Source organism: Callithrix jacchus, chromosome 16, assembly GCF_049354715.1.
Source record: "Callithrix jacchus isolate 240 chromosome 16, calJac240_pri, whole genome shotgun sequence".
In the NCBI taxonomy this organism is placed as follows: Eukaryota; Metazoa; Chordata; class Mammalia; order Primates; family Cebidae; genus Callithrix; species Callithrix jacchus.
In genome coordinates this window covers 25,921,435-25,942,376 of record NC_133517.1, presented here as the reverse complement: position 1 = coordinate 25,942,376, position 20,942 = coordinate 25,921,435, and the positions used below count along the sequence as shown (strand labels likewise).

General features: G+C 38.5%; 1 protein-coding gene across 28 annotated transcripts in view; it reads left to right on the top strand.

Annotated features, from left to right (window-relative positions):
- Positions 1-20,942, top strand: part of NCOA2 (nuclear receptor coactivator 2) — a 368,943-nt gene that overhangs the window by 265,954 nt on the left and 82,047 nt on the right. For all 28 annotated transcript variants that reach the window (XM_078352611.1, XM_035276632.3, XM_078352609.1 and 25 more), the window contains one exon: positions 1,392-1,564. In XM_078352611.1, the coding sequence (XP_078208737.1) occupies positions 1,392-1,564 (173 nt within the window). The remainder of the gene's footprint in view (positions 1-1,391; positions 1,565-20,942) is intronic.

The window sequence follows — 20,942 nt, the reverse complement described above, 5'->3', positions numbered from 1 at the left end:
TGAATATATGAAAGTCTATTGTGAATTCAAAATTTTTTCTTTTCTTTTTTTTGAGACGGAGTTTCGCTCGTTACCCAGGCTGGAGTGCAATGACGCAATCTCGGCTCACCGCAACCTCCGCTTCCTGGGTTCAGGCAATTCTCCTGCCTCAGCCTCCTGAATAGCTGGGATTACAGGCATGTGCCACCATGCCCAGCTAATTTTTTTTGGCATTTTTAGTAGAGACGGGGTTTCACCATGTTGACCAGAATGGTTTCGATCTCTTGACCTCGTGATCCACCCACCTCGGCCTCCCAGAGTGCTGGGATTACAGGCGTGAGCCACCGTGCCTAGCCCGAATTCAAAAATTTTTAAATTAGTATTATATACAAATAATTTTAAATTAGTATATACAAATTTTTGAATATACAAATAATTTTAAATTAGTATTATATACTATATACAAATAATTTTAAGTTAGTATTTTATACAAATTTTAAATTAGTATATATACAAATAAGAAGAGCAAGTTGCTTCGTGTAGCAGCTTTATATAAATACAGAAAGCTGCTACATGAAACAACTTGCTCTTCCTTATTGTAGTGTTTTGAATGTCATTTAATGGGCCCGGCCCCTCTTTGCACCTGAGAAAATAAATTGTATGCTGTTAGTATGAAAAGGAACTTTTGAGTTTACTATTTTGTCAAATTCAAGTGAGTACATTTTTACCTCTTCTGATATTTTTTCATTCTAGTAACTTTTTAAACTTTAGTTGAAATTAGACTGTTTGTTTATATTTTGCATGTCATTCAGCTTGGACAGTTAACAAATTTCCTGGGTCAGTTTCGCTTTTGTTTTTAACTGTATTGTGACTTTTTGTATTATTTAAAAAGGCTGTTTGGTTTGCTTACTAACATTCTGAAGAAGCCTATAAAATTATACAGATCTGGTTTTATTATTTTTTATGTTGTACCAAAAATTACTGAAATTTTTGTGACTGGGTAAACTTCTCATCTTTCACTAATCCTAAATAAAATTTTAAATGTAACCTCCTTTACCTTTTTGAAACATTCTTTTATTTGTCTGTTAATTAAATGCCCACTTGTGTCAAGCACTGCACTAATAAGCACAGTGGTGGGCACAGTCCTGGCCACCATGGAGTTGACAGTCCAGTGGGGGATGCCAAGCACACTGAACAGATTGTTTCATTACAAACTGGGCTTAGGTTGATTTTCTAAAAAACATGGAATGCTTTTGGAAAATTGTGCTTTTTCCCCCACAAAGTATTTCTGTGTTTATATAGGTAACTTTTGTTTCCTGTCTTAGTATTAAACTGGTTTAACATGGTCATTTTTTTTTTTTAATAATAGCAGTCTTTCAAATACATCATAAAAATGTGTTTCTTCTTTTTAGCCCCAAAAGGAACACTGAAAAACGTAATCGTGAACAGGAAAATAAATACATAGAAGAACTTGCAGAGCTGATTTTTGCAAATTTTAATGATATAGACAACTTTAACTTCAAACCTGACAAATGTGCAATCTTAAAAGAAACTGTGAAGCAAATTCGTCAGATCAAAGAACAAGGTAAGAGGACTGAATTAGTATTTTGAAGAGCTGAATTGGTTTCTGTTTTTCCCTCTGTGAGAAGTCCCTTCAGAGTCCCTTTAATCAATTTCTTATGCTTAAATTATTGATGAGGAAATGATGTCACAGTGTAAGATGAATGCAAGTATCACTTGCAGTGGTTTATAAATAGGCTTTGTATAAAATTCCACCATTCCCTAAAGACAGAGGAGACTGAGGTGAGTCAGGATGATGGAACTTTTTGTGTAGTAAACTCAATTAGGTGCCCACTGATTGTCCTCCCCACACCGTGGCATTTTCATGGCTTACACAGCAACTGACTGTCAAAAGTTGCAAGTAGGAGCCAGTATGAGATGTAAACCAGAAGTGAGGAAGTGAAGCACCTCCTATTTCAGTTAGCCAGCATGTTTGATTAGCCTGAGCCTCAACTGGCCACGCCACTAGATTAGAATTCATATCCTGAATGACGAGATTTGAAAGGCTCTAACCTCCAGTAAGAAATTCTTCTGTGAACTTGAAACACAGAACATGACAACTTTCTTCCTGTGGTTTTCTTTTTTTCTGAGAAGATTTTATGATTCTCTTCTTTGATATTTTTGCCTACAGAAAAGTATTAAGAAAATAATGTTTTCAGGAACACATTAGACTTTGTGATGACAAAAACAAATCTTTATTCGGCATGTATGAACAATGTCTTGGTGCCCAGGGCCAATGAATACTCTTGAAGTAGCTGCATACTGCTTTTCTTCAGGCTGGGGAGATTATTATCTTTTGTAATCTGTTTGTTTTTTGTTGTTGTTTTTGGGTTTTTGTTTTTGTTTTTTTGAGATAGAGTCTTACTCAGTTGCCCAGGCTGGAATGCAGTGGTGCGATCTTAGCTCACTGCAACCTCTGCCTCCTGGGTTCAAGTGATTCTCCTGCCTCAGCCCCCCAAGTAGCTGGGATTACAGGTGCCTGCCACCATGCCCTGCTAATTTTTTAGTATTTAGTAGAAACAGGGTTTCACCATGTTTGCCAGGCTGGTCTTGAACTCCGGACCTCAAGTGACCCTCCCGCCTTGGCCTCCCAAAGGGCTGGCATTACAGGCATGAGCCACTCTGCCTGGCCTGTAATCTGTATTTGAGTGTATCATACCTCTTAGAGTTCAAATGTTTAAATCTGCCTTTTATATAATATTCAAAAAAAGAGACATTTTATAAAAATAATATGTCTGTCTTTATAAATACATGAGCCTGCAACTGTCTGCTCCTATCACAAAATCCTAGCTACCTATGAACATATTATCTTAGAATTTTCCATTTTCATACATATACTATTGAGCTAAATTCTGTATAAAACAGTTTACAGGTATGGTTCTGTCTTCTAAGAACATCAATATATACATATAGCATTCACAGCACAGTTTCTAACACCAGCGCACTCTGCGAATCAGTCTTTATTTCCTTTTTTCATATTTTTTTGGAAAATGTTATTTTTCCATAACATTTAACATTCAATGGCTTTATTCTTCCAGTATCTGTTTCAGTCCCCTTCATCACTTGTCTTTCTTTTCTGGGGTTCTCTAGTAATCAGAAGCTCATTTTAAACCTCAATTTTGTGTCTTCATATTTTGGTGTCAGCAAAGGGATAAAATAATATTCCTAGAACTCTTAGGAGAAATGATTGGTTAAACTTATTAACCAATGCCTTGAAGTGTCTGTGTTTCTAGTTGCTGATAACACTTCAGGAAAGAAATCATTAAGCTTCTTGTTTTAGGTTTCTAAGGATTATGAATGATTCCGTTTTGAGAACACTGCATGTTTAGGTAGTACTTCTACATTTCAAAACAATTATATATAAACCACAATGAACGTCTTGCACAAGTTTTTAAAGTTTGCAAAACCTTGGTAATTCCCCCTTCAAACCATAAAACATGTTCAGATGTGTCACGCTGGGACTGTGCCATACCTTAACTGTAGTTTTAATCATAAGGCTGCATACCACAACCACCCAAGAAGCAGCAATAAACACCCTGTCGCGTCTTATTCTTCTAATAATGTTCCTGCTAATTTGAAAAGCAATGTGTTTTGTAAAGGGAAGTCAAACTTAAATACCAAATGAAAAGCATAAATGTACTTTTAAGTTTTCAACTAGTCTGACATTTTAAGAATTGCCTTTGTTTAATGAATTGTGTTTTAAAAAGAGCAGAATTGAATCGGACAGGAGACAGGTACGAATCCTGGTGCCTCTTAGGAGCTTTTTGAACCTGGGCAAATTATCTTCTCTCTGAGACTCAGTTGCCTCATACAGAGTTTAGTGCTAACAACACTAGGTTGCGTAACTGTTGAAGAAATTATGAGCTATGTCAATTCAGTAAATACCTGTCATAGTAGATGTTCAGTAGTTAGTTTTCATTCCCACTTAAGCAGAAAGGTGCCGTTTGTTCTTCGTCTATTCTGTCTATGACCTCTTCCTTCAGATGTGGAATGAAAGAAAAAGTTAGAGGGATGGTTATTAATATTCTCCCTACAGGGTTATTTGTAGCAAGTAAAAAATTTTCTGATGACAGAAAATCTGTGCAGCCCATGTGTATCACTTCATCAGCAGCTCTGTTTGGGCCAGTTTGATTTTTCTCAGCATCTGACAGCCAGTAAGAGCAACACGTAAGTCAAGCCAAAGCCTTCCTCTCAAATTCTGTGTCTTCCCCCACCCCCAACTGCTTCCCCGACCAGTCAGCATAAATAAAATCCTACTACCATCTTTACACCATTATCCAAACTTAATTTGTATTTCAGTCATAGTTATCAGCCTGAATAAAATGTATTTGGGAGCTCAGGAGAACATGCCCATTATCTAATAAACCTGCGTATTTATTCTAGAGAAGTTAAACTGGGTTGCATGAGAGGCCATACTAAAGAATACACCATGAGGAAAGCTGGGCTCGTCTCTATGGAAGCCCACTCCAGTGTCAGAAGCTGTGGTGTATCAGCCAGGCATGGAGGACTCTTTTCCTCAAGTCTGCACTCTCATCAGCTACTCCTCAACTTCCCATATGTTTTATAAATAAAAGGAGAGAAGAAAGGGTATTTTTAAATGGCCTGAAGGATGGGAATTTGGAGGGGAAATTACCAGCTAGTTAAATTAATAAGCATTCTGTTATACATAGTGCTTTATAAGACCTGTGTTTCATAAATACTAGCCCTCCAAGATCATTAACTGTGGAATGGACTTTGTAGAAACAGAGCAAGTACACACAAGAGTTTGACGCCATAAAATAGAGAATTCCATACATGTCGGTGGGGGTTTTTTGGCCCACATTCATAATCCTTCATTATTAACTAAGTTAGTTACTTAGTAATTAAGTTAGCTCTTCTGTTAGCTAAATACTTGGAGGATTTTTAATACTAGCTAAGACTAGATAGTTCTTAACTGTGTGTCAGGCAGTTTTTAAAGTGCTCAGATTTCATAACCTATTTAGTACTCAAAACAAACCATGGAATAGGTAGGTGTATTGTTTTCGCCCTTAGCAGGTGGGGAACCTGAGACACAGAGTGGTTAAATAATGTGGCAAAGTCACACAGCCGTTAAGCGAAGGAATAGGGTAGTCTGGGTCGGGAGTCTGCACCGTCATTGCAGCGTTCTGATACTAAAGTAGGACATTTCTTTATATTTGGTATGATAGTCATAAATGTTTAGAACTTCTGTCTTCTATAACTTAGAAACAGTGGTCATGGAAACAGATAGCAGATAACCATTTTACCTAACTGGGGAGGCTAATACTGCTTTTATTCCACAGAAGAATAATAAGTACAGGCATACCTCAGAGATATTACAGGTTCAGTTCCAGACCACCACCGTAAAATGAATATAAGATAAAGCAAGTGACATGAATTTTTCGGTTTCCCAGGATGTATAAAAGTTATACTTCTACTATACTATAGTCTATTAAGTGTACAATGGTATTACTTCTTAAAAAACAATGATTACATTTTAATTTTAAAATTCCTTAATACTAAAAAGTGCTAACAAGCATCTGAGCCTCATGAACAAGTTCTAATCTCTTTGCTGGTGGACAGTCTTGCCTCAATGTTAACGGCTGCTGACTGATCAGGGTAGGAGTTGCTATAGGTTGGCATGGCTATAACGATTTCTTTCTTTCTTTTTTTTTTTTTTTAATGATTTCTTAAAATAACAGTAAAGTTTGCTGCACTGATGGACTCTTACTTTGATGAAAGATTTCTCTGTACCGTGCAATGCTGTCTGACAGCATTGTACCCACAACAGAACTTTCAAAATTGGAATCAGTTCTCTCAAATCCTGTTGCTGTCTTACCAACTAAGTTTATGGAATATTGTAAATCCTTTGTTGTCATTTCAACAGTGTTGACAGCATCTTTACCAGGAGTTGATTCCATCTCAAGAAACCATTTTCTTTGCTCATTCAAAAAAAGCAACTCCTCGTTTCTTCAAGTTTAATCATGAGATTGCAGCAATTCAGTCACATCTCAGGCTTCACATCTAATTCCAGTTACTTCCACTCCATCTAGAGTTACTTCCTCCACTGAAGTCAGAAATCCCTCCAAGTCATCCATGAGGGTTGAAATCAGCTTCCATATTCCTATTAATGTTGATATTTTTACCTCCTCCCATGAATCATGTATGTTCTTCATGGCATCTAAAATGATGATTCCTTTCAAGAATCTTTTTTTTTTTGAGATGGAGTCTTGCTCTGTTGCTTAGGCTGGAGTACAGTAGCACAATCTCAACTCACTGGCCTCCACCTCCTGGGTTCAAGCAACTCCCTGCCTCAGCCTCTCCAGTAGCTGGGATTACAGGTGCCTGCCACCACACCTGGCTAATTTTTATATTTTCAGTAGAGACGGGGTTTCACCATCTTGGCCAGGCTGGTCTTAAACTCCTGACCTCGTGACCTACACGCCTCAGTCTCCCAAAGTGCTAGGATTATGGGCATGAGTTACTGTGCCTAGTCCAGAATCTTTTTCTTTGTACTTTGCCTAAATCTATTAGAAGAATCACTGTCTGTGGCAGCTATACTCTTACAAAGTGTATTTAAGTACACCTTGAAACATGGTTACAGCATAGATGTTCTGTTAGCAGGCATGAAAACAAACATTTTTGGTCTTGTACATCTTCATCACAGCTCTTGGGTGACTGGCTCCATTGTCAATGAGCAGTAATATTTTGAAAGGAATCTTTTTCTTTTCAGTATGTCTCTACAATGGGCTTAAAATACTCAGTAAACCATACTATAAACAAAGGTGCTGACATTCAGGCTTTTTTATTTCAGAGCACAGGCAGAGCAGATTTAGCATCACTCTTAAGAGCCCTAGGATTTTCAGCATGTGAAGTGAACATTTACTTCAACTTAAAGTCACCAGCTGCATGAGTCCCTTAACAGAAGAGTCAGTCTGCCCTTTCAAACTTTGAAGTGAGGCATTGACTTCTCTCCTCTAACTATGAAAGTCCTAGATGGCTTCGTCTTCCAATATCCCCTTCCAATAGAAGGTTTTATCTATACTGAAAATCTATTTTTTAATGTAACCACCTTCCTTAATGATCTTAGTCCAAATCTTGTGGATAACTTGCTACAGCTTCTCCGTTGGTACGTGCTGTTTCACTTTATATTTTTATGTTATGGAGAAGGATTCATTCCTTAAACTTCATGATGTCACCTTTGCTAGCTTTAAACTTTTCTTCTCCATCTTCCTCGTAGAATTGAAGAGAGTCAGGGCCTTGCTCTGTATTAGGCTCTCATTTAAAGGAATCTTGTGGCTGGTTTGATCTTTTATCCAGAACACTGAAACATTGATCATATTAGCAAAAAGTCTATTTCACTTTTTTATTTTATTTTATTTTAGAGACAGGATCTCACTATGTGGTTCAGGATGGTCTCAAACTCCTAAGCCCAAGAGATTCTCCTACTCTCAGAGCTATATCCTGCTGTTTCACTTTTTTTTTTAATCACTGATGCATTCACTGGAGTAGCACTATTCATTTTCAATTTGTTTACTTTTTTTTTTTTTTTGAGGTGGAGTCAAGCTCTGTCATCTAGGCTGGAGTGCAGTTCACTGCAACCTCCACCTCCCAGGTTCAAGTGATTCTTCTGCCTCATATACCCGAGTAGCTGGGATTACAGTGCCCACCACCATGCCTGTCTAATTTTTGTGTTTTTAGTAGAGATGGGGTTTCATCATGTTGGCCAGGCTGGTCTCAAACTCCTAAGCCAAGGTGATCCACCCTCTTTGGCCTCCCAAAATGCTGAGATTACAGGCATGAGCCACAGTGCCCCACCGATACTGCACTTTTTAATGAAGATAACTATTTTTCCACTGAACCACATATAATTTTCTTTCAAATTTTCATGTGGATGAATGGCTTATATTAATGAAATCCTTAAAATTAGTGAGCAGGGATGGAATTTCTATTCTCATTTCCTCCTAGGATCCCCTTATTTTAGTTCTTAAGTACATGGAAGTATTTTTGTTTGACAGCTTTCAGATAAAGTAGATTTAAATAACTTAATGTGTTGGCCAGGCACAATGGCTCACACCTGTAATCCCAGCACTTTGGGAGGCACTTTGGGAGTCGGGCAGATCAGCTGAGGTCAGGAGTTTGAGACCAACCTGACCAACCAACATGGAGAAACCTCATCTCTACTAAAAATACAAAATTAGCTGGGTATGATGGTGGATACCTGTAATCCCAGCTACTTGGGAGGCTGAGCCAGGAGAATCGCTTGAACCTGGAAGGCAGAGGTTGCAGTGAGCCAAGATTGTGCCATTGCACTCCAGCCTGGGCAACAAGAGCTAAACTATCTCAATAATAATAATAATAATAATAATTTAATGTGTTCTAATGCTTTAGATTTATTTATGATGTGAGCTCTCACTTTAAGACCCAAGCTGGCTTTCACACTAATAAAAAGTAGGCATCCCTTGTTTTCTTGATCATCTCGTACTGGTATGAAAAGAAATTCTGTCATTGATATATGACACTAATTATACATCAATACTGTATGTATTGCCTTCATCTAGGACTAAATATTTATTCAATAAATTTTTTATTGAGTAAATACTATATGTAAGGCATATGATTGTTTGCTTGAGGAAATCCAGCCATCAGTAAGTACATGAAAATCAGCTTTTAAACGACTAGCTATGGAACTGTAGGGGACAATGGAAAGAAATGTGATTATTAAAGAAGCTGGCACAGAGTCCAAGGAGGACAATAACCTTGAACTGAGTGTTGCTGTAAAAGTAAGATTTTAATAGGTAAAAAAGTGGGGGCTGGGTATGAGGCGAGGCTCTTCACACTGGAAGTAGAGGAGCCTGAGTGAGGCGTAGGAGTGCTCAGTGGCATACAGTACGTGCCAAGTCAGACTGTAGAATAAGATGTATGGAAGCACTTAGTTGGATTTTAGGCTGAAAAGGCCAGGTCAGACCTGGATAGGAGAATAGTAAGCACAGTGCATTAAGCAATATTGGAATTCGGAGAGAGTAACATCAAATGAGAGACCACTCTATACTCAGAATGAGAGATATTTGGATTTTTTGAAATTCTACTAAATCTAGAGAGGGAAGAGGTATATAACTAATAAAACAACAAGAAGAAAAAATGAAGTTAAATGCTAGAAAACTACAAAATTTCTCATTCATCTATAAAAAATAAATGCTGTTTTATAAATAAGCTTTCATTTATTTTTATAATTTAAGAGACTTAGAAGGAGCAGGAGGAAATGAAGGAGGGGGAAATGACAGAGGTGAAAGACTTGGACAGAGACAGAGGAAGAAGGAATGTGCACTCAGGAGTACACATGTGTGAGTTCAAACACCAAGATAGAGAAATTTTTAAATATAATGTCTTAGTTTATTGTCCCTTATGACATTGTCACTAATGACTTAATGCAGAGTCATATTGTGACACTGTGGGCACATTTGTAGATAAGAGCCCTTGGGCTGAGCCCACTAGCTGCCAGCCCTCACCTTCTCTCCTACCCGACCCCAGCTTTAGTGAAGAGCGCCCACATGTTTCCTGGCTGCTTAGCCCTCCCCTGTACTTGTCAAAGGGTTGAAGAGGTGAATCAGTATGGTACCTGTTTCTGCCACTTGGATTGCTAGGGCATAGAAATAGTATCTGCCATTGTTTGGGCCATTCCTCCTCCCTGGGGGCTTGACCGGGACCCCAGGTCTGACAAGTTTGGCATACTGCTGTATTCTTGTGGCTTATTTCATCAATATGTATACCCAAAGCCCATTACTCTAGACTCCTTATTGTTGCCAACACACACTTGCGCTTTTTCGCTTTTGTGTGATTATTCATATTCTTTCCTCTCTCCAAAATACTGCTTTTCCTTGTTTCTATCTATTCCCATTACATTTCTGCTGTTCATTCTTGAAGGCCTGTCTCAAACACTGCTTTTTTCACAAAGTACTTTCTAATCTTTAAACAAATAGGAACTCATCTCCTTTGACATTTCTTGTACGGTCTGATCTTACTCTGTTTAGTGTTTGTTTAGTGTTTTAGGTACTTCACTTTTTCTTCCCCCATTGAATGACAGGTTTCTTGAGGCAGAGGTTGTATTATCTACCTAACTCTTGGACCTGCAGCAGTTCTTTTTTTGGGGACGAGGTCTCACTCTGTCTCCTAGGCTGGAGTACAATGGCGCAATCTCTGCTCACTGTAACCTCTGCCTCCTGGACGATTCTCCTGCCTCAGCCCCCCAAGTAGCTGGGATTATAGGCATGCATCACCACACCCAGGTAATTTTTGTATTTTTAGTAGAGACGGGGTTTTGCCATGTTGCCCAGGCTGGTCTCCCAACTCCTGAGCTCAGGTGTTCCGCCCACCAGCCTGCTTCAGCCTCCCAAAGTGCTGGGATTACAGGCGTGAGCCCCTGTACCTGGCCACCTGCAGTAGTTTTGAGTACAATGTTTGTTTTTAGTTTATTTAAAGTAAATATTTGATGGATTTTTCTGATTCCTGGCCTTTATCCAGCCTTGTATAATGGTTTTGTATCAGGAGAAAATACTGCCCTAAATTTAAGAACATGACATTTGTATTCTAGTAATTGAGTGAGAACATTCCCATTCTTGTTCACAACCTCTCTTATGACAAATTTATTTACAGTATTTTGTTTGCCTCCTGAAAGTGCATTAACTTCTTTATAAAAAAAAATTGGTTGTGAACTATTGACTCTCTTAGATTCTGATAAGCGTAGCTGGATCCCTATTTGTTTATGTAAGGATGAAGAATCCTCACAGCTGGTTGAATAGAATATGTTTTGAAATCTATTCACTGGGCACAGTGGCTGATGCCTGTAATCCCAGCACTTTGGGAGGCTGAGGTGGGTGGATCATTTGAGGTCAGGAGTTCGAGACCAGCCTGGCCAATATGGTGAAACCCCGTCTCTACTAAAAGTACAAAAATTAGCCAGGCATGGTGACACACAACTGTAATCCCAGCTACTCAGGAGGCTAGGCAGGAGAATTACTTGAACCTGGGAAATAGCGGTTTCAGTGAGCCAAGATTGTGCCACAAACAAAAAGAAGAAATCCTATGAAAAGAAGTATTTTATGATTTTTTATTAGGAAATTTAATTACCATGGAATATTTTCCCTAATGTTTTAAATAGACATATTGTATTAGACTAGCATATGTAATATAGAAAGCACAATCATATTTTGTGTTAGTGCTATGCAGATATTAGCTATGTTGGTTTTGAAATAACTTGTATGTAAGAATTTGCCAGATACATTTAAATTTCTGTGAGCTGACGTTTACATTCATTCTTTTAGTTTGAAGAATGATGCCAATTTTTGAGAAATGAATTAAATATTTGTGCTGTGGTAGGGAGAAGAGTTTAAACATAGAAATAAATAAAAGATTTAAGAGCACAAATACCACTGTGTATTACTGTCATTCACTGGTTAGCCTAGGTTTGAAGTACATTTTTCTCTTTCTTTCTTCTTTTTTTTTTTTAGATGAAGTCTTGCTATATTGCCCAGGTTTGATTCAAGCTTGTGGGTTGAAGTGATCCTCCCATCTCAGCCTCCTGAATAGCTTGGATTATATATAGTAAAGTACATTTTTCATGGGTGTTTGTTTCGGGTTTTTTTTTTTTTTAACAGATTAGTAAGAATAGTCCTATTTTTTTAAAATCTGTTGTACTAGCAGAAGAAGGGAGAGGGAAATATGACTATTTTTGTGGACTTTTAAACTAAGTATTTTCAGACTGATATGGATTACACATGCAATTATTTTCACTGATCCTTCCAAGGAGACTTTTTTTTGGTTGGTGAATTGGTCATGGGGGCAATAAATAAACACATAAAATAAACTGTTACCAATTTGTAGGTGTAAATTACAATATTGTTAACTATGTGTACATTGTTGTACAACAGATCTCCAGAACTTCATCTTGCATGACTGAAACTCTGTTCCCAGTAAATAGCAACTGTGTTTCCCCCAGCCCCTGACAATCACCATTCTACTTTCTAGTTCTGCTAGTTTGACTACTTTGGAGACCTTATATTAATAAAACAAGGCAGTATTTGTCTTTTTGTGATTGGGCTTCTTTCACATGGCTTAATGTCCTCAAGGTTCATCCATGTTGTGGCATGTGACCTTATTTCCTTCTGTTTTTAAGGCTGAATAATACTCTGTTGTGTTATCTACCACATTTTCTTTATTCATTTATCCATTGATGTGCATTTAGATTGCTGTTATATCTTGGCTATTATGATTAAAATGCTGCAGTGAACTTGGGTATGCAAATATCCCTTTGAGATCCTGTTTTCAGTTCTTTTGGGTGTGTACCCAGAAGTGAGATTACTGGCTTATATGTGGTAATTCTGTATTTAAATTTTTGAGGAACCTCCATAGTGTCTCCTGTAGCCCCTGCATCATTTTACAATTCCACCACCAGTGTGCAAGACTTCCCATTTCTCCATATGCTTACCAACATTTATTCTCTGGGGGTTGTTTTGATAGTGGCTGTCCTTAATGGGTATGAGTGATACCTCATTGTGGTTTTGATTCTTAATTTCCTGCTGAAGGGTGATGCTGAACATATTTTCCAAGGAGGTATTTTGAAAAGAATAAGGATGTAATATTATATTGCACCACATAATGCCTTCTATAGTCAAGTATCATAATATCATGTATCACTGAATAGTTTTGGGCAGTAAACGATCATAGGCCAAGAGAATGGGAGCGGGGGCTTTCTGAGGTACAAGAAGGAGGATTATTTGAGGCAAATTCAAAGTCAATAGGAAAATAAGAGAAAACCACCATTGACATCTTTCCTCTGGACATTTTGCCTCATAGAAGTCATTTCTCATGCCCCCGCTAAAGAGTATTTCTAGCGCTGAAGCTTTTTTGCTGCATTAGACTTTCTATACAAGTTATAGGGAAGGAAGAAGTGTAATGGCTGTTGGTCTGTGATTTGGGGATAGGCAGAATAGAGGTACTCACAGTTCTTTTCTCCTTTTTAAACTGCTGTTCACTCTGAAATATTTTAGTTCATTTCTTAGAAATTGTTCACCTTTTGTTAATTACTGAGTCATTTATCCCTGGTAGTCAGTTTAGGAGCCTGTGTTTTTGTCCTCTTATCATCCCATCCCTGAGATGTGTCAGGTAGTAACTCCAGGAATACAGTAATAGTATTCTTCACCTCAGCTTTGTTGGTAAGAAATGGAGGCTCTTAAAGCTTAGGTGTTGTCATGAGTGCAAAGTCTGCTAAAAAATTGACCCATTGTTAGTCTAATCTAACACACTGAGAAACAGAGGCATGTTTCTCAGCGTGTTAGATTCTGCTTCATATTTTGTCAGATATTTTCTAAGAATGTGACTATAGATGATACTTCACAAAATTAGAAGAATTGCAGTTCTGCTTATAATACTCATTGGTTTAAAGACTCTAGATACCAATTATCCTTTAACCTGATAATTAATTTTAATTTGACCTTTTTTAAATTGTGGTGAATATTCATAGCATAAAATTTGCCATCTTTAAATATGCAATTCAGTGGCATTAAGTATATTCACTTTACCTTTTTTTTTTTAAAGATAAGGTCTTGCTCTCTTACCCAGGCTGGAGTACAGTGGTGTAATCATGCCTCACTTTAGCCCCTCGACTATTGGGCTCAAGTGATTCTCCCACCTCAGCCTCCTGAGTAGCTAGGACCACAGGTGTGCACCACCACACCTGGCTGGCTTCTTTTCTTTTCTTTCTCACCATGAGATTTCACTGTGTTGCACAGGCTGGTCTTGAACTCCTGAGCTCAAGCAGTCCTCCTGCCTGAGCCTCCCAAAGTGGTGGGATGATTGCAGATGTGCATCACCACACTGGCCCTACCTTCACATTTTTGTGTAACAGTCACTGCTGTTCATCTTCTATGAATTTGACTATTCTAGTTACCTAGGAGAATCATGTAATATTTGCCCTTCTGTGACTGGCTCATTTCACCTAGCATAATGTCCTCAAGATTTATCCATGTTGTAGCTGTTATTGTTGCTGTCAGTTGTGTCACCTGATGAGGTACAGTAGTGGCAAATTACTCATTGATTTTGTCAGTCAGGAAATCCTTAGTGAATACCTCCTTCATAAGCTGGAGTTGAGCAGTAGGAGAGACAAGAAATTACAGTGCAAAATCCATCCCTAGAGTAAGGTCGTATGTTTTAGGAAGTGATCTTGCTTGAGCTTCATGGAAGGTGGTTGGTCTCTTGTCTTTCAGCTAGAAATGAACAGATAAACCAGGGCCCATAATAATGAAGTCTAATAATATTTAATATTCATACTACCAGAGGTACAGGTATGCTGCTTGTAAATAAATAATACGTATTTTGTACAGTCACCCCTCTGAATCCATGGGGGATTGGTTCCAGGACCCCCATGGGTACCAAAATCCATGGATGCTTATGTCCCTGGTATAAAGTGGTATAGTATTTGTATATAACCTTTGCACATCCTCCTATTTACTTTAAATCATCTGTAGCTTACTTAGAATACGTAAAACAACGTAGATGCTACGTAAATAGTTGTTATAGTGTATTGTTTAGGGAATAATGACAAGAACAAAAAAAAAGCTTGTTCATGTTCGGTACAGACCATCCATCTTGTTCCTGAAAATCTTCAGTGGTTGGTTGAATCCATTAATGCACAACCCATGGATACAGAAGGCTGACTGTATACACTATATAGAGATATGAAAAATCCTGATAGTGTGAGTATTAAAGACGTTTCTTTTAGGAAATTCTTGCTTAGTTGGCTGCCAATGGATGTGATTAGCCTACAGCTAACAGAGGAGTGACTAAGGAGATGACAGGATGTGGCCCGGGACCAAGAAAGATCTGAGTTCTGCTGCCTTCTCATAATGGTTTTTTTTCTCACCATACTGTTTGCTCTTCTTCCCTTTATTGCCAGATTTATTACAAAATGAAGGAAGTTACACTCCTGTTTACTGTTCAGCAACTAAACTCTGGCCTGTGTGCCCCTCCTTGACACTGCTCTCTGGCCTGTGTGCAGTGACTCCCACTGACCACAGGTGGCAGCTCTTCCTCCTATCTGCCTGCCTAGCTTATCTGGTAGCTGTCTCTGTTGACCATCCTTCCTTTTTTTTTTTTTTTTTTTTTTTTTTTTTGAGATGGAGTCTCTCACGCTGTCACCCAGGCTGGATTGCAGTGGCACAATCTTGGTTCACTACAACCTCCACCTCCTGGGTTCAAGCAATTCTCCTGCCTCAGCTTCCTGAGTAGCTGGGATTACAGGCACCCACCACCACATCCAGCTTTTTTTTTTTTGTATTTTTATTAGAGATGGAGGTTTCATCATGTTGACCAAGGTGGTCTCAAACCCCTGACCTCAAGTGATCCTCCCACCTCAGCCCCCCAAAGTCCTAGGATTACAGGTGTGAGCCACTGTACCTGCCCCCTTTCTACTTTTGAGCTGTACCCTATTCATCCTCACTCACTGGCTTTTCTTCCTCATCTAAACCTTGGCACTTTTTTGTCCCCAAATAAAATTCCCTCCGTAATGAATTTTAACTATTGCTTATATCTGTGCTGGCTGTCAAGGCAAATCTCTGCCCTTGACCTTTCCCTAATATTTCATTGCATAGATACTCAGTGAGTCCCTCCCACAGCCCTCCAGCTTACAGTTTCTCTGTCCGTCCAGATTGCCAGCTACCATTAGACATCTCCACAGGTGCCTTAAATTGATAATATCTCAAACCAAACCCATTTTCTCCTCTGCCTTCTGAAAAGAATGCCTCATCCTTTTTTCTGTGCTTTATCTCAGTATGTGTAACCGCCATGCACTGATCACCTGTTTCGTCCTTACCTAGGCTAGAAACCTCAGAATCCTGGTTCCAGCTGCCTTCTCTTTTACTTACCTCTTCCCCACACTCAGCCAGTTCAGTCAGCTCTGTCAGATCTTCACCATATTCTGTGATATATAACCCTTTTCCCCATGTTTATTTTCAGCACTCTAATTTAAGACATCTTTTCTCACCTTAACTCATCTCTGTTTCTTTACCTTCTATAATCCATCCCCACTGCTATCACCATTCACTTTCTAAAAATATATTGAATATGTAACTCCTGAACCTTCAGTGAGTCTTCCCTGCCTGCGGGATGAAGGAAAATGTCTTCCCGTGGTATTCAAGGCCCTTTGTCGTCTGGCCCCAGTGTACTTTCTGGGCTTTCTCCTGCTCTTATCTTTCTAGCCATCCTACTTCTAGGTAGACCTCTAGCCTTAATTACTCTTTAACTCATAACTGCACAGCTCATGTACCACTTTTAGATCAAATATATACATCATTTTGGCTTGTAGTATAGTTTAAATTGAAAACAATAACAACAAAACACAAAAAAAACTCCCTATTACCATGACAGCTCTTTTGTGGAGGAACTGTATCTTAATAATTTTTGTATCCTTTTACCTGTTTTGTACATAAGAGGTACTTAAGTGTTTATATGAAATGAACAAAAAGCCAGGAGTGATGGCTCACACCTATTATTCCAGCACTTTGGGAGGCCAAGGCAGGAGAATCACTTTAGGCCAGGAGTTTGACACCAGCCTGGGCAACATAGTGAGATCCTGTCTTTACAAAAAATTAAAAAGTTAGCTGGGCATGGTGTTGTGCACCTGTAGTCCTAGCTACTCAAGAGGCTGAGCTGGGAGGATCACTTGAGCCACTGCACTTTAGCCTGGGTGACAGAGCAAGGCCCTGTCTCAGAAAACAAACAAACAAACAAAAAAGGTTTGGAGAAAATGTGAAAGCAACAAGAAATCCAAGGTTTTCTTCAGATGCTTTAAGAAGGTATGAATAAAATAATGAAAAAACCCCACATTTAAGGACTGTCATTAACTACTGTGTGAAATGAACTCAAATGATATGGTCTGGAAATGACCAGGGACATGCCATAATTATACTTAAACATGGTGGTTTCTCATTCATACATACTTGGATTCAGGATGCATTTGCCAGATGCCTTCCATGTTCAAATACTGCACTAGCTGTCAGGAATATAAAGAGCTGTAAAATACTGTCCTGTCATCCTGGGGCTCTCAGGCTGTGCAGGCAACAAAGAAATTGTTAAAGCTTTTTAGAATAACTGCTCCTCAGCATATGTCCCTCACCCTCCCTGACTTAGGAACCCACCCTTGAGGGAGGCTGTGGGGGTCCAACTTGGCCTGTGCCTGTATTTAATAGATGATAAAGCTGATACCTGGATCTAAGGAAAAGAAGAAGTAATTATAGCAAAATAGTAAGTGCTATGATTGATTGATAGGTTGATGTAGACATATTGAGATATAAGGCAAAGTGGGATAAAAAAAGGTAGGAAGTAAAACATGTTTTGATCTCCAAGAGTATATAGAAGTTCACCATATGGGTAATGTTTAAATAAAGTCTAATACTAGGAATCAAAATTCCTTGTATCCAGGGCTACTTTATACTTTTTCCTTAGCAGTGTTAAGAGATCATACATACCGTTTTTGGCTGCCTCCTCATCCCATTTGGAAACATACTGCATTCTACACTCTGTCCATAGAATATCTGTGAGACTGCTTCAGGATTGGAATTATTGCCTATGTTTCATAGATAAGGAAACTGATACACAAAAACAGTAGTTGAGGCCTTGGAACTAGTCAATGACAAACTAGAACGCAAAGCACAGCCTGGTTATTCTGAAGCCTGTGGTCTTTCTGCCTCTGCATTCCGTTACCTGCCTGAGAATGGTGGTCCTGTCTTTAAGTTTGCCTTTCTTTATTAAGACAGAAAATGTTGTTCTACAGAGAAATTCCAAAAGCAACATTCAAAATGAAAATAAAGATTGTAGCAGTTATTGCTGTGTCTTTAGGGGTAGTTTGGACACATTATTTTTCAGAAAAGAGATTTTGATGATTTGAGTTAGATGTGATTTCATTGAATACCTTAAACTTATGGAGGCTGTAGTCAAGGCCTCTGAGGCATTATAGGTTAAGGAAGCACTACAGCAAATAGCACCTTTAGGTTATAACTGTCTCTAACCCAGAGTCCTGTATGTTCTACACATCTTTGCATTTCTAATCAGGCTTTGATTGCTGATGAATATCCATAAAGGTGAAGAGAAAAAAAAAAAAGGTTTACTCTTCCTTCTCCAAATGCAAGAATTTCTCATGGCCATGAAGACTGTCTGATACTGCTGCTCTATATTCAGAGCACTCATGGTTTTCTGTGGTCTTAAAAGGAACATAAAATAAGGGGTTCAATGATTGATGTCTCTTATAATACTGGTCTTCCTGGGCCATCTCACAGGTGGCTGTAGTTTGGCGTGGCATGGAACACAACAGGACATGACCACAAGGTGTTTGGGGTGGGAATGAATTGGTCTCTTTCCACTGAAAGGAATGTGGTGAAGCAGCTGTTGGGAAGAAAGTTGTAAGCAGTGTAGCAGAATGAAATGGAACATGGGATTTCTGTAGCTACCAGGGATCGTCAGATGAAACAGTGATTCCTACATGACCATTTCTAATTAAGGGACAGGTAAATATCAGGAACTTCGGTCTAATAATCTGCTTGCAAAGATAAAATATAGAACATAAGATGTAATTAATATTAAAAGCCAGATGAATGACGTAAAAATAAAATAAGTGAAAAATTTATACACTTTCAGAGGCAAAATTCCCTCTAGGCTGACAAAGCTTAAGCTTCAGGACCCCTTACTTGTATGGGCTCCTGTATGTGTGAGGAGCCACAGAGTGTTCTAGAGAGGAAGCCACATTTCAATCAGGAAGCACTTCTTCAGAAGCATTTCAGATTATTATCTACAGAGATCACAGAAGAAGAAATTTGAATGTTCTTCAGCACTCTAGTGTTTAGTGCTCTTTTCTCATTCTATGTGTACATCACTTTTATACTCAATTTTGTATTCTTGAAGAGACCCCCTCCTTCTAATTGAGTAAGCTTTGGGCTTTACAAAATGTGGATCTATCCTTATGTACTAGAAAAGTCTGTCACATATGCTTTGTCAAAACTAGAAGGGTCAGCTACCACAGTGAAATGAGAGTTCACACATAGAGTGCTAACTTGGTGCCAGGCACTGTTGTTTGCATACATTATCTCATTTCAGCCTTCCAACAGCCCCTGTGGGGTAGTTTAGTTATTATCTCCATTTTATAGAAGAGGAACCTAGGTTTGGGTCTAGACTCTAGACTTTCTCTAGAGTCACACAGCTAATAAGTGATAGGACTAGCATTCAAGTCTAGATCTCCACCTAGCTCCAAAGCCACTGTCTCCCAGTGAAGTGGAAAGACAATTAAACCTGTTACCCAGCTGTTTACTCTTGGCTTTGCCTGCCATTTGGAAGAAGGTTGTTATGAGTCAGTTGGATAAGCATGGTATCAGCTGTTATTTAACACACATAGAGACACCATGTTTTAGTTACTAGGAAGAATATTTTTTGTAGATCCCTATTTCAGAAGATGATGCACACTTTCAAGGCAGGTCAGCTTTTCCTGTCAGGCAAAAAAAAAAAAAGTTAAAAGAGCTCAGAAAAATAAAAGTTGCTTTCTAGACCAAAAAAGACTTCTTGATATTTAGCCAGAAATTTGGATACCAGGTTTGTTTTAGAACATTCATTTTGCACCCCTAGGTGAGCAGATGAGGAATCTTTCTGTCAGAGTAAAGGTTCTATTGTCCATCATAAGATCTGTCCATCTTAACTTATGCGATGTAACCTCTAGATAAACAACAATTCTGGCCTTCTTAAGGTGTTCTCTCCCATTTTGGGAAGTATATTGGGGGCAAAACAGACTTTGCTTGATAGTCACTGTGACCACCCCAGGATTCATTGCATCATTGATCGAAAGTGAAAGAATGGAATCTGAGGGCCAAGAGTGCTTAGCTATATATAAGACTAAGTGAAGTGTGTTTTAACTTGTGCCCTGGGAAAGAATGTAAAATCTGAACTTCCATCTAGAAAATTGATCTACTAGATTTCAAATATTTGCATGTAAAAATTTATATATGAAATTGTACCTTTGCCTGTGTTTCTTATTTCTGTTATTTTGTATAAAAGAAAACCTCAGTTCAACATGGTCACTTAGAAAAAATACATTACTCAGCAGAGAAAAGTTGTTCCGTTAAAACGGAGTTGGATGCTACTCTTCCAGTGTTAGAACCTTGATATCTATAATAGATTTAGAGTCCTGGAGTTGTCCTTTTGGAAATAAGAAATTTTATCCTGTGGAAGAAGAGTAAAGTAAGTAATGCCAATATCAGTATGGTGCTGCTTTCTGTACGTTCGTCACTGAGGCACCTTTCCACTGCCAGTTAACACCAGAGAGGGAACGTTACAGAACTCTCAGGCCATTTGGGGGAGTTTCCTCTATTTTTATTTCTTTCTCTATTTTTTTCTTTTTCTTTTTTTTGGGAGGGATGGAGTCTTGCTCTGTTGCCAGGCTGGAGTGCAGTGGTGCAATCTTGGCTCACTGCAACCTCTGCCTCCTGGGTTCAAGCGATTCTCCTGCCTCATCCTCCTGAGTAGTTGGAATTACATGTATCCTCTATTTCTTTAGGCCTGAAGTGCTTCTCAGTACAGTGGTGATTCCTTATTTAAGCCTGTCTACATTAGATGGGCATGTGCATACCACCATTCTGTAAGATTCCAAGTGGTATATGTATTTTGTTACATCTGATGGGAGGAAAAGAAAGAGAAAAAAGCAAGCTCTTTTGGGATTGACATGATTAAACTCACCTTCTTAAAAGCTTTTTTCTTCTGATAGACCATCTTCAATTTGTAGATCCTTTATGTCAGATTAGGGGAAAACATTACACATAATACATTTTATTTGGCATATTGTTAGATAGCTGAACTGTCAAAGATCAGAGGAAGTT